This window comes from Coturnix japonica, chromosome 9 (genome assembly GCF_054131305.1).
Source record: "Coturnix japonica strain WE chromosome 9, WE-NBRP24, whole genome shotgun sequence".
Lineage (NCBI taxonomy): Eukaryota > Metazoa > Chordata > Aves > Galliformes > Phasianidae > Coturnix > Coturnix japonica.
This window is the reverse complement of record NC_140671.1, coordinates 8945488-8969078: the sequence shown is the minus strand read 5'-3', so window position 1 is coordinate 8969078 and position 23591 is coordinate 8945488. Positions and strand designations below refer to the sequence as shown.

Here is a 23591-nt window from a genome sequence, read left to right as displayed (position 1 = left end):
TTTTGTCCTATGCCATTAAAAGTGTGTACATACTGTGACTTTATGTAGTAGTTGCAAAAATTAGCTTTTGGCGTAGCAGTGCGTTAATTGCTCATAGTGTTCCATTCAAATTCATAAAGAGAAAGTAATTCATTTATTCTGAACTCAAAACCTTTTTATCTGGTGACTCATGCTCTACACTGAGAGGCGTTGGGTCTGTGGTGTTAGTGGTAGCCTTGGAGCTGCAGTATCCTTGGGCTGAGTTTTGGTTTACAAGCACGCTGGTAATTGCAGTCAACGCAACAGATGATCTCCTTGACATTTTTTAGTTAAAACATCTTTGTGCAGTTCAGATGGGGGAACTGGTCTGATATGAAACTTGGAACTCTTCTTATCAGTATAACTGCATCTGTACAACACTTGTAGTGCAGGCAGTGCCATTGTCCAGAGCTGGATAGCAGAACTTCAAGGTGAGACCTTGGCTTGGGCTCGAGGCCTCTTCCATATGACAATCTCTGTGTCACTTAAGTAAATGTGTTCAGATAGAGAATGTATATCCAAGTCTTTGTGTTAAAAGAAACCTTGGGTTTGCTCTGTCTCTCATTGCAGATGAAGCTGCCAGCGTTATTCAGTTTGGCAAATCAGCCAAGCGATCGCCAGAGTCAACTCAAATTGGGCAGTACGGGAACGGCTTGAAATCGTAGGTATTAATCAGAGCTGGTCTGCTGAGACTGTGGAGATTAGAGCTGAGATAGTCCATGTTTTGTTGGCTTTTTTGCATAGAGGTGTTTGTTCTATCAGAAAAACACGTGTGGATGAAATCTGAATTAAGGATGCCATGTTGGGGTATGTGGGAGCACTTTGGACAAGCACTGGAGCAGATAGATCTGTTCCAAGCTGAGTACAGTGTTTTGTTGCCGTGTTTAAGTGATGCGGGATATGGGTCAGAGCTGGATGAAGTAGTGAAAAGCAGGAACAAAAGACCCTTAATGTGCTTCTGTCAGACACATAGTGAAACTGGAGCTAAATTGGGCTGCAGCCTCTTACTAGGGGATTCGGCTGGTGCAAGTCAGATGAACTTACACTGCATAGTGTGAGGTGTAATGGAGCTTTCCAATCCTCACCTTTAAACTGTGAGTAGTATGGGAGGAAAGAGTGTAGAGAGCTCGATTTCTTCTTGTGAAGATGTACCAGGTTTACATGCTTTATTGGAAGGAATGATATATTTAGAAAGAGAGGGTGGTTACTGGTTTTAAGCCATTTTCACTGCTATCTGCTCTTGGAGTCTCATAATTGAGCAAAATGGAAACAAAGTGATAATTCAGTCTGCTTTTTGAAGTGTTTGCATAAATTCTGCTTGTTTGCCAAAAAGGGCAGTCACCAAATGTCATGAAATTGCCCAAAATCTTTCTCCAGGGGTTCCATGCGGATTGGGAAAGACTTTATCCTGTTCACAAAGAAAAATAACACCATGACTTGCCTCCTCTTGTCCCGGACGTTTCATGAGGAAGAAGGCATTGATGAGGTTTGTACGTAATGAAGGGACATAATGAATGCTGAAATCACTGTGGTTCCACCAATTGAAAATTCATATACATTTAGTAGATAATTGAGGTGTTCTTTATCTGAACTCTTAACATGGAAATAAGTAAGACTGGATGGTGCAGAAGAATAACTTGGAGGTTGGAAAAGAGAGATCCTCGAGCATTTGGCAGTTAGGCAAAGCGCTGCAAAATTAAGAGCTCCTGCCTTAAATAGGGGCCTATAGGAAGGGTTGAGTTCACTCAGCCTCAATCAGCATAAATGGCATGGAGGGGCTGAGTCGGGGTTGTTCCTGATACGGGGCTGTTTGCAGGTCATTGTCCCATTGCCCACCTGGAATGCATGGAACCGGGAGCCTGTGAGTGACAACATGGAGAAGTTTGCTATTGAGACAGAGCTGATTTACAAGTATTCCCCGTTCAAATCAGAACAGCAAGTGATGGAGCAGTTTAATAAGATCCGTGGTGAGAAAGGTATGTATGTATGTATGGTGCGGGTGATGGGCGGGGTGGTTTGTGGTTTGAGTTGGGTTTGTCTGATCAACTTGTTACATGCTTAGGTACACTGGTGATCATCTTTAACCTCAAGCTGATGGACAACGGGGAGCCAGAGCTGGATGTGACTTCTGACCCTCGAGACATTCAGATGGCAGAAACCCCCCCAGAGGGAACGTAAGTGTGACTGGCATTACAGGCCCTTGGGTTCTGATCCAACTGTGTGGGGTTTGCCTGTATAGGTGGAGGCTGTCTGACTATGTCTGGGCTGTTCTTAACTGAAGAAGAATTAAAAGGGAAAAACTGCGAAGGAAAGAGGAAAGGCAAAAGACGAGCACTCTGATTAAGGAATCATTGATTACTTGGGGGATCAATTGAATGAGTCATCTTTGAACTATGTGGTCATAACAGGGAGAGTGTCTCCCATTAGTCCTAAAGGGAAATGCAGAACAAACTGCCTAGTTTCTATAAACATCTCTCTTACAGAAAGCCTGAGCGCCGCTCCTTCCGTGCCTATGCTGCTGTGCTGTACATTGATCCCAGAATGAGAATCTTTATAAATGGGCACAAGGTACAAACCAAGAGACTTTCCTGCTGCTTGTACAAGCCAAGGTAAGTGTTAGAGCCAAAGTCTGCTTACACGTACAGGACCTCTCTTGCAGAAAAATGGTATAGCATTTTGCTGTCTGGATGTATCCTACATAACTCCACATTGAAGCCACAGAAACAGATCTTAAGAGACAGGGATGTTACACAAGACAACGTCAGATGCCTTGTACGGTTTCAGACAGATGATGTTAATTGCTCTTCCTATATTTATCAAGGCTGTAACCTCATAGTAAGGCCACCAGATTTGGCAGGCACAGTTTGCCTTTAGTGAAGCCGTGTTGGCTGTCACCAATCACCTCTTTATTTTCCATGGGCTTCAGCACAACTTCCAAGGGGACGTGCTCCAGTGTGTTGCCAGGCACAGAGGTGAGCTGACTGACCTCCAGTTCCCCTGGCCTTCCATTTTTTAACAGGACAGAGAAATAGCTGTGGTGCATCCTACAACTATACAGAAAGGAAACCACACTGAACACTTGAAATAGTTAGTTTGAAGTTAACCTTTACCGGTGGCTCATTGAGGTTTGAACAGAGATTGGGAAAGGCTGTTCCCTGTCTTCCTTTTGAATTCCCTTAAACATGGCACATTTGAAAGTGAGATGAGATGTCAGTTGTCTTCAAAGAGAATATAGAAGGTTCTGAGGATGAGAGAGGAATAAAGGGAAGGTGTATGTAGGTCTGTCTGACATGGTAGCATTCTGTCCGTGGTAGTGCATACACAGGCTGTGTTCTAAGGTAGCCCTATGCCTTAATAACACACTGCCATTTTGTACTGCAGTAGAGTTTGAGCAGTGTGGGCCCACCATCAACTTCCTGCATGTTTTTCCTAGTTGCATTTTGTCAAGCTGCTGATAAGTGCCCTTTGAACCTGGCTAATTTTCAGCTTACATAAGTCTGCCCGTCAAGCTCACACTTACTCAGCTTCTTTAATTAGAACTTGGAAAGTGGTGTCAGAAACTTGAGAAAAGTCAAGTGAGATTGCATCCACTGCTCTCCCCTTCTCAGCCTTTTCACTGTCAAAGGCAGCCAGAATGACTTGACTCTGGTTTGTACAGGAGCATAGAGGGGAAGCATATTGATGTTAGGAAGATCCTTTGGAGGGCAGTTAATGCTGTAGCACTTGATCATAGATGTTTGTGGCAGAGCTGCTGTAGTCTAGGCCAGTTTACTGCTGAGCTTTCCTAGCCAGAAAAGTGGCTGACAGCCTGAAGAGATGCTGTGCTGAGTGTTCTATGTAAGGACTGCTTGCTAATCTCTGTGGGAGAGTCATGATATGGATATGATTATTCATATCCTCCTAATTAAAGGCTGCTTAAGTACTGTAATGGAATGGCATTCGTCCATCAGTACAGAGACACACCTGTCCGTTTCCATTGGTGGATTTTGAAGGAAATGCGTTACAAACTAGTTTGCCATGCTAAAAGCAGGCCGTTACTTGATGCTGAGCTTTAGGCCAGGTCTTTCTGCTTGAAGTGATCATTTCATGCTCTACGTTGGGCCATTCTGCTCTGAAGATCTGCTGGGGGGGTTCACCTCCTGAAGACGATGAATTCTCTCCCATTTGTAGGGCAGTAACTCTGTCTTCATCTCTGAAGGAAGATCCTTTAACAGTGACTTGTCTTCAGGTTAGTTTTGTGATGTCAGAGAACAAAAAGTGGAAATCTGTAATGGCCCTCTGGGTGTTTAAATGCCTTTACTGTGCAAATCTGGGTTTTGCAGCCCTTGTTTTGCCCTCCTTCAGAAATAACAGCTTGTGATCTGAGCAGAATGTTTGTTCTTTTGTCACCTGTCCTTCCTGAATGCTGTCCTTCTGTGGACTGTATCATCAGCTACCAGCGTGGCCTTCCCTCCCATTCAGGTGGGAGAAAGAGATCCAGGACTGCCAAGGAAGCAGTTTTTCCTTACAAAAGGGCTCTGGATATATCCTGCCTTTTGCTAGAGTTCAGTGAGGCCTCATGCAACCTTTCTGGAACCTGTGATGTCCAGGAGCCAGTCTGCTTTTATGCAGGTCTTTCAGCAACTTTTATAGGTGTGATGCTGCAACACCACGCTGCCTGGAAGCTGCTTTCATCTCTTGAACAGTTACTTCATCTGTTGCCTCCCACAGTCACTGTTTCAACTTGTTTTGCAGCACAGTACGTGCAGCTAGAAGGAAGCAGGCTGTTCTGCACATCAGCTTACATGCCTGCTATGTGGGCAAGCGGTGATCTCAGCAGGCATCGGGTTCAGGTGGCTGCAGTAGCACTGCATGCTGCTTTGTTTGCCTTGGCTATCTCTCTGAACTGTGTGCAATTATCATACCATGTGCAAGAGAGTTTCCTTTGTGAGGACACTCTAGAATGATCACAATTAACATCTTGAAGGCAGGAAAGTGTGAATTTCTTGTCTGTCATGCTTCTCAATGCATATCTTTTTTACACCCCTTGAGTGTGAGCTTTCCTGGCTGTAGCCGAAGTCATTTGGCATTGCGAAATAAAGCAAAACTTACTGGCTGGGTGTTTTTTTTCTTTCTGGAATTTTTCAGTCTCTGGGACAGTTTATCTGGAGCCAAATCTGTGCTGTTCTGCTTTTGGGCTATTGAACATTCCTGCAAGTAACTGAAGCTGGTGCAGGGAGCAGTGCTGGGAAGGTGGGAGTGGAGCTGGGCTGACAGCTTAGTCTGCCTGTCTGGGTTGGAAAGGAGGAGGTGTACCTTGCTTGGTGAAGCAGTCTGTCTGTGATCATGCCCAAGTACTTCTCTTATAGTTGTAGAATGGCTTGGGTTGGAAGCAACCTTAAAGATCATCTTGTTGTAACCCCCTTGCTGTGGGCATGGACATTTTCCACTAGGCCAGGCTGCCCAAAGCCCCATCCAGCCTGACTGAGAACTGTCCCAGAGATGGGGCTGCAGGAGCACTCTGCTGCCTCACATCCAGCTTCTTGTCCACCAGATCCCCAAATCCTTCTATGCAAGACTGCTCTCAAGGAGTTCTCCCTGTCTGTACACATAATTGGGATTTCCCCAACCCAGTTGCAGCACTCTGCCCTTTACATTCATGTGTACATTCAAGCTTGCCCAGGTCCCTGTGGATAGCATCCCTTCCTTCTGTCATATCAACCACACTGCTTACCTTGGTGTCTTCAGCAAACCTACTGAGGTACTCTCAATACCTCTGCCTGTGTCACTGATAAAGATGCTGAAGAGCACCAGTTGCAGGACAGACCCTAGGGGGACACCCCTTGTCTCCAGCCTTCACCTGATGAACACAGAGCTGTTGACCATAACCTCCTTCCTCAAGAGTCACTTGTTGAGATCATCCAGCTTCACTCTGTTCCCTCTCACCCAGGAATGTAAGGCAAAATGCAGATGATGTAATTTAATTGTTTCAACGTGTTGACAGCAGTTGTGTTTTCCAAATGCTGGTTCTGGTTCTTGGCTCCAGGTAGCTTAGATCATCCTCAAGTAGGTCTGAGGAGATTGCACAACCCAGTACCCGACTTTGCCTCTCCTAACATGGTTATTTGATGTGTTGCGCTGTATATGGAAGATGAAACAAGCCATCGCAACTCAATAACACTTTACAAGGTTGTAAAGCAGACATGTCCTGAAATTTAGGAGCTGCAGCTTGAAGCTGCGTTCAGGCATTTCCTGTGCTGCGTTACAGGCTTTGAGCTAACTCTGCCTGGAGGTGCGTGCTGTGAAACTGCACGTGTGGACATCTATTAGTTATAAGAAGTTTCACATATACGTTTGGTATTCTTTTCCCTTCTGAAGATGTTCTCCTTAATTAATCCTTGGATTCCTTTCAAGAATATGGAGTTTGTTACATCTGCCCTGTGTGATGCAGGAGAGAATGATGTAGCTGCATTTACTGCTAGAGCATCTGTGACTTAAAGATATGGCCAGAATGCCCAGTTACTGATTCATAAACCTTCTCAATTTGTTGTGTATCCTTTCGGGGGGGAGGGGAAATCGAGTAGTGTGTGGGGACTTTATTTTGTAAGAAAGCGATGAATCTGGCCCTGACCCTACTGCTGAGATTGCTGATGGTGTTTTGATCGTCACAGGATGTACAAATACACTTCAAATCGTTTCAAGACTCGTGCAGAGCAAGAGGTGAAGAAAGCAGAGCACATGGCGAGGATAGGTGAGTCCTGGGGTACACATGCATCCTGATGCTGCTGTAGCAAAGGGAAGGACGAGGCTCTCACCCGGTATCACCTGAAGTTGGTAGTTTCTGTGATCTCCGTGGTTGCAAAGAAGCTGGTTACTGTGGGTGACTGAGACTTGCTTCTGTGCAATGGAGGGAATTCATGTTATTCCTGTAGGCCGCTTCCTCTCAGGGATGCATGTAACAGAATAACCCTCGAGCTGCACAGCAAAGTATAGCCTAGTACGATAGATGGTGAGGTTTAAGCAGTTTATCTTGTGCCTCCATCCTCATAGATGAGAGTTTTTTTTAGATTGGGGCCTGTAGCCAGAGCAGGTGTTCAGCAAACTTGCATTCTGCTCCAGAAGGCTACAGATCCCGTGATTTGGAAAGGTTTCTTTCTTGCGGCATTACACGAGGCCTTCGTGATGTTTGAAAGGTGAGCTTCAGTGCCTTGGCAGTGAGGAATTCTGCCCTTCAGTGTCCCGCTTCCAAGAAGGGATACCAGCACTGAAATGGATATCAGCACTGAAACAAACTCACCTTCATCACCAAAGCACTTCACTTTCTCCAGTAGTGAAATGAGTGCTAAACCTTGTTCTGCAAGAACTGACTGCATTAAGTCTTCAGGGCTAAAACAGTCCTGTAGCATTAACCTCAGCTGCAGTGGCACAGATCTCATTGCTTTGCTTTTGGGAAAACCAGTTTCATCTTTGATATTCTGTTCCATATACCAAGGGCTCTCTTCCTACTGCTGATAGAGAAGATTAATTTCTCCTTATTTCCAGTCAGTGATCCTACATGTATCACAGACCAGGAATGGAGACATGGCTGGTATCGAGGACAAGGAGAAAACTCCTCATTCACTGAGAACCAACTTTCCTGCCTCCTGTGATGAGCTGTAGCATCCACATCCCTTGGCAGGCGGATGGATCTCTACAGCCAATCTGGGACACTTCATTGAGGCATTGCCATATGGGCAGGCATCCCTCTGTTCTTCCCATCACCTTATGGGCAGGCATCCCTCTGTTCTTCCCTTCAAACCTGGCTGTTCTTAGTTTGCCCACTGCTGTGATCCAAGCTTAGATACAGATGGAATATGTGAGTGGATGCATTTTTAAGCTGTCTCCAAACTTGTGTTGTCCTATTTAGCCAACCTGGGTGCACTGTGAGGGCACTGGGTGTCACGCAGTGCAATTAAGCTGTTCCTTGCTCAAGGAGTTACTGTGTCCCTCAGGGAGCTAAGGTAGCAGAACTCCAACAGAACACAGAAAAGAAAGGAAAGGTGACAAACGTGCATTTCCACATGTAATCCTGACCCAGCACTGAGGGGGTGGTGACCACTCAGCAGTAACCTCAGTTCTGCATCAGCAGCCAAAATACCTCATTGAGATGTATGGTGCAGGTGGCAGCTGCAGCTGGAGGCATCCCCTGCCCAAACAGGGCATGACTTGCCGGTCCACATTTACTGTGGGGCCTCGTAATGTGTGGGATGGAGAAAAGAGCCGTGTTCCAAACAGTTAGTTCTTTGTCCGTACAGCTGTAAGCACAGCAGCCTTCTGACATGAAAGGGAGTATGAGGGAGGATCATAGCCAATGTGCTTTGGGATGGGGGAGCATGCAGATGCAAGGTATGCATTGCTAACTTGCAAGAGCTGTTTGTGTCTCCATTTTAGGAGGGAATTTCACAGCTGAAAATGAGGTTTGTTGAATGGATCTGAGGTGGGTGGGGGTGTGGGGCAGTGTGTGCCAGCTGCCCTGCAGCCATGTTGGTAATGCCTAAAAGAGGTGGGAAGAGGAAGTTCTTCTAGGTGGTAAAATTTGTGTATGTGAAGAGCATTGGACATAATGGTATGTTTTTTTATGTCCTATTTTGTGTGTAGCACAGATGAGTACTCTTTATTTTCCAGGCAAAACATAGTGAATACCATAAATACATAAATAAAAATGTTTTTTATGTCCTATTTTATGTGTAGCACAGATGAGTGATCTTTATTTTCCAGGCAAAACATAGTGAATACCATAAATACACAACTTTCTAAGTTGTGCTTTCACAGATTTTCAGCCCTGCCATTGTGCCAGTGTTGACTGTGACCTCTGCCCAAATGTAAAGTGCTTTGTTAATGATCATCTCATATGTAACGTTTTCTTTAGTACCTTCCTGTGTTGCTTCATTGTCTCTCCCTTATCCAGGTTAACCCAGCACAGGCTGTCTCCGCACATCTGTTAGCACCAGTTGAATGCCGTGCTGTCTGCACTCAGTGCCTGCTGATGTTGCTGTTGGTTCATGTTGTTCTTTCTCTTGGTGTTTCAGCGGAGGAGAAGGCTCGGGAAGCAGAGAGCAAAGCCCGCGCGTTTGAGCTGCGCCTCGGGGGGGACCTTACCCGGGAGTCCAGGGTGAGTTGTGCTGCTCTGCCAAGCTGGGCGTTGGGCATTGAAGGAGAGGTTGAGAAGTGTGGCTTTGGATGGGAGAGGGAACAGCTTAGCACCTGCTGTTAGCACTTGGGTGTGTGAGGGGAGCAGCTGGTGACTTCTGTTGGAGATAAGTTGTCAGCAGAGTTCAGTCATCAGCAATGTCATCACTGCAGGACATGCTTAAGCGTGTCTTGTTTTCCAGCCCCAGTGAGAAGGAAGCATGCTGATACTCCAATGCACACAGCTTTCAATATCTATCAGTTGGCAGGTGATCCCCTGCCAGTATTGGAGTTTTACTGTGAAGGTGCTTTGATTTGGTGCTCCTTTTGAGGCTGAGGGAATGCAGAGTATTGGAACAGAAGTAAAACTGTGGGGATTTTATTTTCCTTCCTTTGGATTCTCTCTCTTACTGCTCCTGCAGTTTCATCCTCAGTTTCCTCAAACCATTGTTCTCTTGGTTTCCTTCTGATGGTTCCTCACCAAGCTGCAGCCCTGTGGGCTTGGAGAGGTGGGAAGGCTGAGCTGGGAAGGAGCTGCCAGGTGGTGCAGCAAGTGGCCTGAGCTTAAAATTACTCCTTAATGACAGCTAATGAAAAATCCAGACTTGGAGTATCCCAGCTATTTCCCTTCTGTGTCCTGCCCTTCACCCTGTGCCTTTGGTTGCACTGACAGTTACATTTAGATGCTTCCTTCTAAGCAACTATGAAGCTGCTTAAGCAACCCAGACAACTGGCACAGCCCTGTATGTTTGGGAGTTCTAATTATTGCCCAGCTCAGCTGGCGGATTCTTTACATTTGGAAGATTGGTGAGATCTTTGAAGAAGGAGGGAGGAAAAAACCTCGGGGGCTGAGTGTTCCTGCAGCTCAGAGCAGCAGTTTTACTGTGCCGTACGTGTTGGCAGGTGACGTTACGTCAGGTGCAGAACTCGGCCATCACCATGCGCCGAGAGGCCGACGTCAAGAAGAGGATTAAGGATGCAAAGCAGCGGTGAGTCCAAGGCAGCTGCAATCTCTGATCTCCTCAGCCTGTTTTTGCTCCACGCGCTCCAATGATTCTCCTGCTTTATTTCATGTCATAGAGTGAAAAATCCAGCTCAAAGCTTGGGTGTCTGCGGGCATCTGTTCAGCCACAAGGGCTGAGTTGGCTTTTCAAGCTGCTTCTGCTGTTCCCCTCCTTAGTTTCTGAAAAAAGCATTTGAAAATGGCTTCTTTTTCCTTTTCTTTAGCAACAGCTTTTATCATTCTCCTGCTTGTCTGCTTTGCATTTGCGCTTCAGATTCAGGGGAACAAAGACTTGCCATCAACTAACAGTGAAATGACTTTGCTTGGAGTTGTAGAGGTGTTTCCTCAGAGCTCATTGAGTTCTGTTGCAGTCCTTGCCATGAATTCCTGTGGCATTGTTAGAACTCATGGGAATAATTAGCACTTTGTATATGAGCTTTCTGCCTATTTTTCATATGCATTTCACAAACCCTAACAGAAAATGTCTCAGAGTAAGGGCTGATTAACAGAAAGGCTGATTACTTACAGCCAAGGCTGATGGTGAGCGTGGTTTGGGGTTTGTGTATCCCAGGTCTCTGTTCCAAGCTGTTTGTTTTGCATCCTGATTTACATCCCTGCTGGGTCAGGACTATCCCACACTTGCTGCCAGAAATGAACTTAATGCATTTTAATATCTTAAGTAATTGCAATTCAGAAGCAGCAGAGCTGTGATCTTCGGCTTCCATCTCAGTTGTGCATGTAAGGCTTATCTTTTAGTTCTTTCTTTTGACAACACTGATAATGTATGAAGTGTAACTTGGATTTGTTTTGAGGTATTTGAATGTGAAGATAGACTCCAGTCTTAGAGCTACAGGTTACTACTACGTAGTGCTCATGAATGCACAACTCAGGGTCTCTCAGTGTCTGATAGCGGTAGCAGAAGGTAGCAGATAAGGAGAAAGAATTCCAAGCATCTTCAACCGGACGTGGCACTGAGGGACGTGGTGTGGTGGGGGTTGGTGGTCAGACCTGCTGAGCTTAGGGCTCTTTTCCAACCTTAATCATTCCATGATTCCGCTCTAAAGATTAAGAGCTTAGAGAAGCCAAACACCTCCCTGGGGCTGTGCACGTGGGTTTAAGGCAGGATAGGGGCACAGGCAACGCTGTATAATAGTTAAAGCTTTTTGCCTCATGTTTGGTGATAACTTCAGCCTGAAACTAAGGTGTCCTCATTACAGTGATCAGGCTGCCTCAGCAAGTAACGTTCAGCCTAAATTGATGTCTGCATTGTGAAGCCTTTGTGCTGCGCTCATCATCAGCTGTAGCACACGCTCAAACAGAACTCCTGAGTTTTAGAAATGAGAACAGAATATTTCGAGCTCCTCAGAGCTCCTCTCATTGTGTTACAGGGCACTGAAGGAACCCAAAGAACTCAACTTTATTTTTGGTGTGAATATTGAGCAGCGCGAGCTGGACGGCATGTTCATTTATAACTGCAGTCGGCTGATAAAGATGTATGAGAAGGTGGGCCCACAGCTGGAGGGTGGCATGTGAGTTTTTGGAGATTTTTCAGTGTATTTTTGCATGTTCTTACACATAACTTAGGTCTTCTAATGGTCTTTTTTTCTGCATTAATCATTGTTTGTGAGCATGAGATTTTCACTTTCTCAACCTTTTGTTTGGAGTCTGACCAATAACCTGTGTTCTAACATTGCCCAGTGCTTCCATGTTTTCCCATTTGAGTTCTCTCTGTACCAGCTCAAGCCTGAGTTGCGGAGCTAATAAACGTAAGAACAGTTCTGCTGCAAGGATACGTGTGTGTGTGTGTGGTTGTGTGTGTGCCATCTGCTGTTCTCATTGCTGTGTGTCTCAATGATGACCTCCCATTTCAGTACTGTTCCTGACTGTGTGTTCCTCTGGCAGGGCATGTGGTGGAGTAGTCGGTGTCGTGGATGTGCCCTATCTGGTTCTGGAGCCAACTCATAATAAACAAGACTTTGCTGATGCCAAAGAATACCGACACTTGTTGAAGGCCATGGGGGAGCACTTAGCTCAGTACTGGAAGGATGTAGCTATAGGTAATGAAGCTTTACAGCTTCCAAGGGAAGGAGGGGGAGACTTTGGCTGGGAGGGAACTGAGGGAGTGAACAGCCAAGAGTGAGGATTTTTATGATTATTAACTCCGTATTGAATGGAAGCTTGTTTGTTTTGCAGCCCAGAGGGGTATCATCAAGTTCTGGGATGAATTTGGTTATCTGTCAGCAAACTGGAACCAGCCTCCATCCAGCGAACTGCGCTACAAACGGCGCAGAGCCATGGAGATCCCCACCACCATCCAGTGCGGTGCGTGTGAACAGCTGCAGTTTAGGAGGCTGCTCCTCCTTGGGGAGGGAACTCCTGTCTGCATTATGGGGACAGATAGATGGGAGGAGGTTTGAGATGAACTCATCTATTGTGGTTTCCTGCTAGGGTTTGTTGTCTCCTTTTCTGAGTTCCCTCTGTCTTTTACCCAGCATCTGCTGGTACATTTAAATGTCTTATAATAAGGTTTTGGTCCTGCATAGTGTGCTGACCATGATGTTCTGGATATAGCACAGAAAGGGCCCATTTACAGTCATCTTTTTAGCTTCTCTTTTGTGCACTGCTGAGTGGCTCTGGCTAAGCCCTTATTCCAGCTGGGAGAAGGGAGATCTCAACATAACCACTTCCTCATTTCATAGAGGGACACTGAACTTCCATGACCATTTTCCCACGGGAACTGGGAATGAGGACATAGCAAGGAACGTGGAGCCAATCGTTAGGAATTATTTTGTCATGCTCTCCTCCCTAGATGGTTTGCTCAGCAACTTCCAGGTTCTTCACACATAGGAGGAGCTTTCCTATTACTCTTCATCATCTTTGCTGTTGACATCTGCTGTGCAAAGTCCTCCCAGAGCCTGATTTGAAAATACTTGCATTTTATTACTTATTATGATGTTGGTTTCCTGGTAGTCCAGTAGTGCCCTGAAAACCAAACTCAGTGCATCTGACTCATCTAAAACCTCTTACGTTATCTAATTTTAGTGGTTATGTCTCTGAGTTCTCAAGCATTGGTGCCAGTAAAGGGGCAGCCCATCTCCTGAGATGGAGCAGCCCATCCTGAAATCACTGCTCATTTTTAAGTGCTGTCATTGTAGCAGTGAAGTGCTCAAGTATCAGTTGATGCCAGGCTTCATCAGGTTATCGTTACGGTTGCTTTGCTTACTACATTTGAGGTCTTCCTCAAAGTGGAGGTATATGTTGTGTGCAGCTGTATTTTGCCGCTAGTCTTAACTATGTTTTGGAAATAGATGTGATCCTTGGGCATTGAACAAGCTTGAGAAGTGCTGTGGAAAGGGAACTTGATTGTGCATTTCTGATTTGCAAAGTGTTTACTTTAACAGACGTATGCCTGAAATGGAGGACTCTCCCATTCCAGCTGAGTTCGGTGGAGAAGAATTACCCTGATAGTTGGGTGTGCTCTATGAACCCTGACCCTGAGCAAAATAGGTAAGAATCAATTAATATAAATAATGCCTTATTTGCCTGTTTATGGTTAGGAGGTTTTTGGGAACAGCTGGAGTGACAGACAGTAGTTCTGTACCTGTATGGCACACATGTGGGCTGTGCTTGCAGTCTGACCAAGTAATAATGAGGTACTAATTGGTGCTGACATGCGGGTGGATGTGGCTGTGCTCTCAGAGTGTTGGCTGGTGATGCAAAACTGGAAGAGTGGCTCCTTTGCCAAAGGGTTGTGCTGCCCTCCAGAGGGACCTGGACATGCTGGTGGAGTGGGCTGACAGGAACTCATGATATTCAGCAAGAATTGCAGGGTCCTGCACCTGGGGAGGAACAGCCTGAGACACCAGGGTATGGTGGGAGAGCCCAGTTGAAAGGAAGCTGTTCAGAAAAGACCTGGGGGGGGGGGGCGTACTGGTGGGCACCAGCTTGATCATGAGCTGTCAGCAGGCAAAGATGACCAGCAGTGTTCTGGGCTGTGTCAGGAAGAATGCTGCAAGCAAGAGAAGCAGTGTTGCATTGAGATAAGCAATGGATACAAACTGAAATAAAGGAGGATCTTCCTTGAATATCAGGCAACACTTTGACCACGAGGGAGACCGTGCACTGGCACAGGCTGCCCAGAGGGTCTGGAGTTTGGTTGTATCTACAACCAAAGCCATCTGGACATGGTCCTGGTTATCCTAATGTAGACATCTCTGTGTGAGTAGAAGGGTTGGACTGGATGGCCTCCAGACGGTCTGTTCCAACCTCAACCATTCAATGCTTCTGTGAAACTGAGTTCCTTTGTGGGTTCTCTGCACTGTCACTGGAAGTATGATTGTACCAATAGTTCACACAGCCAAATTGTTACCCATCTTTGTACTGACCTATCCCCAAACTTAGTTTAATATGGCTCCAGGGCTTTGAACTGGTAATTCCCAGTGTAAATGGCTTGGTTTATTAGTAATGCCTTTGATCCTTACATTTTGCATTGCCCAGGGAGAAAACAGCTACCTCTGGGATTGTGGGCACTGTAGAAAGAAAAAGGGGTTTTAGTGCTGTGCAAGGGATGGGAACAGCGCTGCAAGTGAGAGAGGTGGAGATTCTGCTGTCTGTACTGAAGTTGTCTTGCATTCCTTTGGTGTTAGGTGCGACGCTCCAGAGCAGAAGCAGAAATTACCACTGGGAACCTTGAAGAAAGACTCAAAATCGCAGGAGGAAAAGCAGAAACAGCTGTCAGAGAAAATCCGCCAGCAGCAGGAGAAACTAGAAGCACTTCAGGTAAAACTGGAGGTCCCCTTCTAAGCACAGTGGGCATTGAGGAACTTGGTGCCAGCAGATGATGCTGAGAGTAATGTCCTCTAATAGTGTGTGTGCTGTGTCGCGTTCATTGGGTGGGCTTGTTTTAATACAACATCTCAAGACTCATCTCCTGTTAGGAAGGTGAGAGTTGACTGCTGGTGTCACAGTCTTGAGAGACAGCAGAAAATGCCTTCTTTACAATTCCTGATCTTGTTTGAAACGGGCAAGCTGTTTGCTAGGCTGGGTTCATGCAGCTTTTAAATGTAAGTTTTTTGGGTTTTCTTACTTTAACAGAAAACCACGCCAGTTCGATCTCAAGCTGACTTAAAGAAGCTGCCTCTGGAAGTGACCACTCGGCCTGCGGGGGAGGTAATGGGGATACCACTGTAGGCTACTCTTCTGCACTGCCCTTAGCTCAGAGCCTGACTTTTCTGTCTGTTTTCTCTGTATACCTTGATTTGGAACACCCAGCAAGTGGCTCGATCTCAGCGCCCGCGATCTCCTCCCTTACCCGATGTCATCAAGAATGCTCCCAGCAGACCACCTTCATTTACACTTCCTTCCAAGTCCGTCAGTCAGCTGAAAAAGAGTTCTTCTACTTGGACACATATTAACACTCCCAGATTGGCAAGCATTCTCTCCAAGGAAGAGGCCAGCACTTCCAAGACACACCACGATGCTGTGACAGTTGGGAGGTCTAACAGCACTTCAAAGACTCTTGCTAAGCTAACTACAGCAACCAAACCCTCCTCTGCTGCCCCGCAGAGCCCCAAAAGCCCCCGTGAAGCACCCAGCTCAAAAACTGCCAAGGCGTCAACACCAAAGAAATCTGCCATTGTCAAATCTCCCCAGGTGAGATTCAGTGGGATGAAAACCATCAGCTCCTTACCTGCTGTTCTGCATAGCCCATGTTGCTGTGTCACATCACAGTGGGATAATGGAGCAGCAGGGTTGAGGGCTTGTATTATTATTGTATGGCACCTGTAGAAACTTGAATAGTGAAGATTTGTGGGGTTGGTTTATGCCGAGTTGGTTTCCTGTTTGTTTGTTAAATAACTTGGCAAATAGATTTTGTTTTATAATGTACCTGAGGTACAGCTGGACCTTGTTTGCCTCCTTCAGGCCTCCACCCCCCGCAAGAGGTCTGTGCAGGCTGCTGAGGAGCTGTCTGAAGAAGAAGTGGAGTGCAAGAAGGAGAGGACAAAACGGGGCAAATTTGTAGCAGTGAAAGAGGAGAAGAAAGATCCCAGTGAGGTGGAGGTAGAGGTGAGAGCACACAAGGGTCTGCAGCAGGAGGTGTTTGTCAAGTGTTTGATGTTTGTCTTGACAGCTGACATCTAATCTGACCTCGCTTTGCTCGTAGCTCACAGACAGCGCAGGGGAAGAAGATGTGGCAGAACTGAAGAAAGCTCAGAAAGGTGAGAAATGAACTTATGATACAGTGAAATAGAGGTGGTTCAGAGCTGGGTTTGCTGATTAAAGGTGTCATTTCATTAATGAGCTTTCTAAAGAAGAGTGGCTGAGAGACCTCTAGCAAAGAGGCTGTTTCACCTTCTGACTGATTAATTCTACAGCTTGTTCCCAAGGTGCTGAATAGAAAGTGACCCTGTAGAAACCCATAGGAAGTTGTCTTAAACATGAGCCTGAACAGCATGGCACACAGCCTAGGGTACAGCAGAAACACTGTCTGAGAGTGCCGTGCCATTTCTTTGTGTATTAACATTTCTTAGTAGAAGTTCAGCTCTGAGATAGTGATGTTGTTATGGGTCATGTGCCATTTGAAGCAGCTGTCACAGTTTTAGGTCAGCTCCCAGTGCCTGACTTCTGTAAAGGTGAAGCAAAATGTGGCCTCCAGCATCTCAATATTTGCCAACGTCTTTATTGTCTCCTTCTTTCCAGACAAAGGGCTGCACGTGGAGGTCCGTGTGAACAAGGAGTGGTTCACAGGCCGTGTCACAGCTGTGGAAATGGGCAAACATGCGGTACGCTGGAAGGTGAAGTTTGATTATGTTCCTACGGACACCACTCCAAGAGATCGCTGGTAACTATCTTCAGTGTTTTTGAGGCTTTTTGTGCTTTAAAGGAGATGGCTCTGGTTTACTTACGTAGATACTGAAGACAGAAATGCATTGCTGTCACGTCAGGGAGCATGTGTGCACTCAGGACAGTCGAGCTGCTATGCAAAGAGTGAACACAACAAACTCAGTACAATCTACTCATCACTTGAACATGATGCTCCAATGGAGGCAGCTGTTGTGTAATCTAGGGCTCTCAGTGACAGATTTGTACAGATTCTGATGAGGCTGTTAAGTGTCCCTTGAGGTGTTCAGGGCCAGGTTGGATGGGGCCCTGGACAGCCTGGTATTAAATGGGGGGGTTGGAAATCCACAATCCTTGAAGTCCCTTTCAGCCCAGGCCATTCTGTGATTCTGTGTTTCAGGTATGACTGATGTTGATAAATATATCTGATTTTCTCTTTCTTTTTCCGCTTCTCAGGGTAGAGAAAGGCAGTGAGGATGTGAGACTGATGAAACCTCCCTCTCCAGAGTACCAGAGTCCAGACACACAGCAGGAAGAGGAGGTTGTTGTGGCTGAACCTTCTACCTCAGAATATGTTGGAATTGAACCAGACACTACAGGCCCCAGCAGTGGCCAAGAAACAGTAGACTTACTAGTCCAGATCCTTCGGTGAGTTCATCGTTTCCCTACGAGCTGCTGCAGCCTGATGGCTTCACTTTTTCAGACTCAAACTCCAGCTTGGTTTTGTTTTTCTTTCCTGCATAGAAATTGTTTGCGATACTTCTTGCCTCCAAATTTTCCTATTTCCAAGAAGGAATTGAGTTCCATGAGCTCGGAAGGGTTGCTGGCATTTCCCTTGGTGAGTTCAGTACATCCAGAAAATAAACTGGAGTTTGTTGGGTTTTTTCCCACCCCCCATTCTTATGGCAAGTCTACATCCACAGGCCGTAGGGTTGTGCACCTCAAAAGCTTGTTTGTATCCTTAGCAGACTAGTGTAGCTGAGGGGGAAAGAGAGTTCATAACTGGTGCCTCAAGTCTTCTGTTATCATACATCTGCATAGGAAAGCTGTTGGCTGCTACTACCTGAAGTTCTTGTTAATTGCTGTTAAGTTTTTAACAAGAGAGGTCAGTTCTGAGATGGAACATAGGCAAATCTGGTCCTTTACCCCCAACCTTTAAGTCCAACTTACAAAGAGACCATCTGAGAAATAAAAGGGAGCATGGAAGCCACAACCCCCTTGTGCTTCTCCAGATGACCAGGCTCACAGAGATGGAGCAGAATTTCAAGATTCACATCCCACCAGTGATTCGCCTTAAGGCTCTTGGTTGAGCAAGGAACAAATGGGATTCTGCGTGGGGGTCAGTATCCTGATTTCCTTGATCTATGTGCTAAAGCTGAAATCCTCTCCGAGTCCTTACCAGCAGAATAACTGAAATGTGTTTATTATGAGTCAGTGCCGTGAGCTGCAGCGCTGTGCTGTGTTCAGGAAATACTTCATAAGCTTCGAGGGCTTTTTCTTCCATTGTAGTTCAAATGACTGGAAGGAGGCCCCCACAAAATAGCTCTGTGGGTTTCCTTCCCTAAACCAGAGGCACGTGGTCTCTGAACCATATCGGAAGTGGTGGGAGTAAACCAACAGGGATGAAGTCTTCTCTGCTTGAACATTCTGTCCTTCCTTTGGTGGCTGAGTCTGCAGCAACATCTTTGTGCTGGTGATGGAAAATGTGGAGTACTGATACTGGCTTCTCTGGCTTGTCTATTCTCTGACATCCTGCCAAACCACATTGTGCCTAATCCAAATTCAGTCCGCTTCTGTTGCATTTCTGGTCTTTGGGAGTGTGAAAACCCGTGTGATTTTTGTGCTTCATACTGTAGGCAGATGTAGGTATGTAAATGTGAGCATGGTGAGGAATGCAGCCAAGGAGCACAGAAGGGCTGTGTTACCTCGCGTTGTTCAGTCCTGCTGGTAGCTGCAACTACTGGGGTCTCCTTTACGTTTAGTGTTTCTTTTAATGTGTCCTCTTTTGTTGTTTTTATGTTCCATAGAAAGACTATTTCAAACAGTACGAGATGGGTCTGCAGAACCTGTGCAATTCATATCAGACTCGTGCTGATGCCCGGGCCAAAGCCTGTGAAGAAAACCTGCGCAACACTGAGAGAAAGCTGAAGGAAACAGAGGAGAAACTGCAGAAGCTGAGGACTAACATTGTGGCTTTGCTGCAGAAAGTGCAGGAGGTGGGTGAACCACAGCACCGAGACCTTCATCAGACCGAGGTTGGTCCAGGCACTGGGTGTTGTAGCCCAGAACTGAGCTGTTCTTCAGCTCTTTCTTTTTCACCCAGAGGGTGGTGACGCACTGAAACATGATGCCCAAGGAGGCTGTGGATGCCCCATCCCTGCAGGCATTCAAGGCCAGGCTGGATTTGGCTCTGGGCAGCCTGGGCTGCTGGTTGGCGACCCAGCACACAGCAGGGGGTTGAATCAAGATAACCATTGTGGTCCTTTGCAACCCAGGCGTGTGATTCTGATGTTTTCTCAGTGCTTTCTCAATGTGGTGCCACTTGGGTCCAGACCAGCAGAAGCAGCTGTTTGCTGCTGTCACTGCCCACCATCTGGCAGCCAGGATGCAAAGGATGCTGCGGAAGATGCTGTGTTGCTGGACAAGGAGGGGTTTTGTTCTTTCCATCCTCACGCTGCTCTTCAAGATTCACTTTTTCACTGAGATTTCTTGTTGTTTTAATTTCAGGACATTGATATTAATACAGATGATGAACTGGATGCTTATATCGAGGACTTGATCACAAAAGGAGACTGAATATCCCCATGACACATCCTCAGCAGGCGCAGAATTGCTGGCTGCTTCAATGGAGATGTGGATTCCTGCAGTGGAAGACTACAGCAGCAGATGAGAGAACAGCACTGCCACTGTTTTGACGTACAAGTTGTTGTGACTGAAAAAGGCATTTATGCTTTGGGCAGGAATGTTTTTAACATTCTAGATCTTTGAATTTCTTTCTTCCTTTTGTTTATAAATATTTATTTTTAAAATAAATGGGAACTGTGCCTGGTATGAAGGGAGGGTTGATGTGTGGTTTTAGCAAAGTAATAAAGTGTGGGTCCCCTTTTTGCATCTGAGGTATACGTTAAACCTGGAAGACCAGAATGTCCAGCTTAGCAAGTTGTCTCATAAGAATCTGACAGGAAGTTAAAACTGGGTCTTAATCAATGCGAGAGGAGGCCAGGACTTGAGACTTCTCTTAGTGTGGAGAAAAACAGTTAAGAGACCTGAGCTACAGAGTATAGAGATCCAAACAGCCTGTGCGAGCACAAGGGGGATGAAATTGTGAGGGTTCTCAAAGCTGAGCGTGGGGGTAGGGATGGGCATTTGCCTGTGCAGTTGCTGAGTGTGGGGTCTGTGTAAGCAGGTGGAGTGTCGTGGTGCTGACAGTACAGAGGATGAGGATCCTTTAAAGAGAGTCTGGCTGTTGGTGGGGATTGCAGTAAATTGTGATGATCAGAGGAAGAAAGCTGGAGTTCGTGATCTTTCCTAGCAATTATTATAGCACATTATTGCTGCTGTTTCTTTGGGACATCGTTGCAACAGCAGCAGAGCCCCTTGACCAGCTGAAAATAAAGTGACCCTGTGTTCTGTCCCGAGTCCCTCAGGTTTGTGTTGCTTTGATCCTCTTGCTGTTCCAGGTAATTTTAATTAAAGTACTGGAACTTGGAGTCCTGAACTGCTCATTTTTGTCCGGCCCTCAGGTCAGCAGCAAGGATGTTGCCTTTCCCCTCTTGCTCCAAACTGGAGGCTGCAGTGCAGCTCCTTGCTGACCACTTCTTGCACAGATGACATGGGTTGAGTCCATTGGGCAGCTGTCTGCTCAGCTCTGCTCAGACAAGGTGAGCACGAACTCCATGCTCAGAAACCTTTACAGCCTGATTGCTCACAGAGTGACCAAGACTTGCCCACCTCCAGGAGCACCAAATGAACTGCACCGCTGCCGTTCCTTTGTAGGCTGGATGTGTGGTAGATGTTGCAGGAGGGGAAAACCAGTTCAAAGTGAACATCTGTTACCAGACAGCTCTGAGTTCTGCATACCACAGGAAAAACAGAAAAGAGGGAAGATTGGTTCATTTCCCTGCATTTCAGGTCCTTGTGACAGCATGCAGGTTGGGGCTGGTTGCTTTTGTTCAGGTTGAGGATCCTCGTGTGCATGATGAAGGTATGAAGCTTCCTTCCATAAATGCAGGAGCAAACTCCACCACCTTCTCAAGCTCTTTACGTGCGTTGGAGGTATGTGAATGGGGATTGCACAGTGCTGCTCAGATGGGCAGAAAAATGAGGCAGGAAAATAAATGCTTCAACTTTTGGGTCTTGCTGTGGTGATTGTTCCAGGATAACTTTGCCTCAGTCTCAAGAGGAAAGAAGGAAGAGCTGAAGGCAGCATCTGAGGGAGCTCCTGTCTAAAGGCAGCCCCGTGTTGATGGTGTTTTGTGTGTCTTCAGAGCCCACGTGAGTGCCAGGAGGGTCTTTGCACAAGTCCTGTTCCAGTAGTAGCACAAAACCAGCATCAGCTGCCTCCTTCTATTCAGCAGCATTGTGCTGAATTGTGATTCCTATCTTAATGTTCACCCAGTGCATGTTGTAGTGTGGAACAAGGCTGAAGCTTGTAGCAACTGGTCCCTCTGTGAGTGAAGGACGTGCTCCTGTGCCTGCAGCTATCTTTAATTCCCTCATTTGTGGCCTCAGGGTCCTGAGATGTACCTCATGCTTGACCAGTGCCTTCAGGTCAGGGGCATTAAGACCCTTCTGAGGCCAGTGTTGTGACCAAGCCCTCAGAGCAAAGCATCTGCTGTGCTGGTACCCAAGGAGCAGGCTTAGGCTGCTTGTGGACATGGCTCCAAGGCTGCAGCTGAGGCTGGTTGGGGCAGCAGTGCTGTGCAGGTCTGGACTGCTCAGCCCCCCTGGGCTGCTCTGTGGGGCTGAGGGAACCTGCAGCCCAGCTGCCATGGGGGCTCATGAAGTGCTGCATTGTCTGCACAGGGGCTGTGGGCGCCTGGGAACGTGGGCGCGTGCAGAGGTGCCAGCCTTGTGCTGCCAGGTCTCCAGGGCAACACCTCGGGGCAGCGGAGGAATCCCCAGCCCTGCAGGGCAGCCCCAGCCCGACCCTGGCTTTGTGGGCTCTGTGCTGTTTGTTTGGAGACAAGAGGATGAGGCCTTCCTTTTCCTGCCAGCTGCCTGGAAGCGGCTCTGCCGACATGAAAAGCTCCACTGCTGTCTGCCCTGCAGGAGAGAAGGGACCCACTGAGCGCTGCACTGAGCCTCGTGCCAAGGCACCGCGAGGGGCACAGTGAGCCCTTGTCCCTGTGCCAAGAGCAGCTGACAGCTTCCCATCACTGCCACAAGCTCCTGGCAGCAGCAGCAGCATCCTCAGCCCCACAGTGGCACAGGGCAACCTGAGCCTGGCCCAGCTGCAGGAGCTGTTGTGCCACAGCTGCTCATCCTGAGGCCCACTGCAGCCCTAGGGTGGGCCCTGGCTGTGGGGACCCCTTGGAGTTCTATATGCCCTTGTGCTGTAGGGCTGCGTTGTCCTTTGGTTCCTAGCCATTACCTCCTCCCCTCTCCCCAGCTCTGCTGGCCTTGTGCAAGCCACTGTCCCACCATATCTGAGCCAGGGGACAACCAGAGGGTGGCCCAACAGCATGGCCAGGGTCAGTATGCCACCACCAAACCCATCCCAAAGCTCTGCATCTGTCCAGACCTCTGCAATGAGAGCAGATCTGGAAGCTGGAGGCAGTGCCCAGCTCCTGGCCCTGGCCCAGCATCGGCTTTTCCTCCATGGGCATTTAAGAGCACAGACACTCTTGCATGTGTCTCCCAGGTATGAAGCAGTGAAGCAGAAAGCCAGGGAAGGACCCCAAGCTGTTCCAGCTCCTTCTCCCACCCCCCCCACCCAGAGCAGACCTACGGTGTGGGAAGAGCCTGCAGGACACAAACTTGGGGCTGGCAGATGCTTTCTATGCTGGGATACCTTCCCTCCCCTCATCCCTCCATCCCAGTGCACACACTGCCCACAGCAGCTCCATCACCACCATGATCTGGTCTGGCATCTCACCCCTCATGCCCACGGCTGCAGGGATGTGGATCTGGTCTGGTTGGAGCTCACAACCCAGGGCACAGCAGCCTCTTGCAGAGGCTGAACCGGTGGCAGGAAAGCAGGATGGAGCTGGAGATGTGACCTGCTCAGGTGGAGCTACATGAGCAAGGTGAGGAGCTGCAGGAGGGCTCCAGGTGACCGCACAGGGGTGGGCTCAGCACGCTGTGGCCGCAGCCTTGGATGTGGGTGCTGGGACAGGGTAAGAACCGCACTGGATTTGCAGAGCTGGGGCTCAAAGTAGCGCTCACCCATCCACGGACGAACGGAGCAGCCCTTGGACCGCCAGCACCCACCCGGCCCCAGGACGAGGCTGCCCCGTACCAGCAGGATGGGGTGACCCCCCTGCGGCTCTCCAGGAGCGCAGCCCCAGCCCAGCCCCGCGCTCACATGGGTGCAGGGCTCACTCCTGACTCTCCGAACCCACCGGGTTCACGCGACCCGAGT

General features: G+C 47.5%; 1 protein-coding gene across 10 annotated transcripts in view; it reads left to right on the top strand.

Annotated features, from left to right (window-relative positions):
- MORC2 (MORC family CW-type zinc finger 2) overlaps positions 1 to 20119 on the top strand; it is a 30488-nt gene extending 10369 nt beyond the window's left edge. For 4 of the 10 annotated variants that reach the window (XM_085556207.1, XM_085556209.1, XM_085556210.1 and 1 more), the window contains 22 exons: positions 589 to 679; positions 1396 to 1504; positions 1835 to 1994; positions 2081 to 2192; positions 2502 to 2627; positions 6669 to 6748; positions 9066 to 9148; positions 10069 to 10154; positions 11557 to 11697; positions 12071 to 12225; positions 12362 to 12490; positions 13570 to 13675; positions 14815 to 14947; positions 15263 to 15337; positions 15440 to 15820; positions 16091 to 16234; positions 16332 to 16386; positions 16868 to 17009; positions 17465 to 17656; positions 17753 to 17846; positions 19036 to 19263; positions 19736 to 20119. In XM_085556207.1, the coding sequence (XP_085412333.1) occupies positions 589 to 679; positions 1396 to 1504; positions 1835 to 1994; positions 2081 to 2192; positions 2502 to 2627; positions 6669 to 6748; positions 9066 to 9148; positions 10069 to 10154; positions 11557 to 11697; positions 12071 to 12225; positions 12362 to 12490; positions 13570 to 13675; positions 14815 to 14947; positions 15263 to 15337; positions 15440 to 15820; positions 16091 to 16234; positions 16332 to 16386; positions 16868 to 17009; positions 17465 to 17656; positions 17753 to 17846; positions 19036 to 19263; positions 19736 to 19804 (2891 nt within the window). In that variant the 3' untranslated portion in view covers positions 19805 to 20119. Of the gene's footprint in view, positions 1 to 588; positions 680 to 1395; positions 1505 to 1834; positions 1995 to 2080; positions 2193 to 2501; positions 2628 to 6668; positions 6749 to 9065; positions 9149 to 10068; positions 10155 to 11550; positions 11698 to 12070; positions 12226 to 12361; positions 12491 to 13569; positions 13676 to 14814; positions 14948 to 15262; positions 15338 to 15439; positions 15821 to 16090; positions 16235 to 16331; positions 16387 to 16867; positions 17010 to 17464; positions 17657 to 17752; positions 17847 to 18240; positions 18348 to 19035; positions 19264 to 19735 lie in introns of those variants that run through there. The other 6 variants (XM_015878176.3, XM_015878177.3, XR_001558550.3 and 3 more) reach the window with 5 other exon arrangements.
- Positions 20120 to 23591: the final 3472 nt, after the last annotated feature.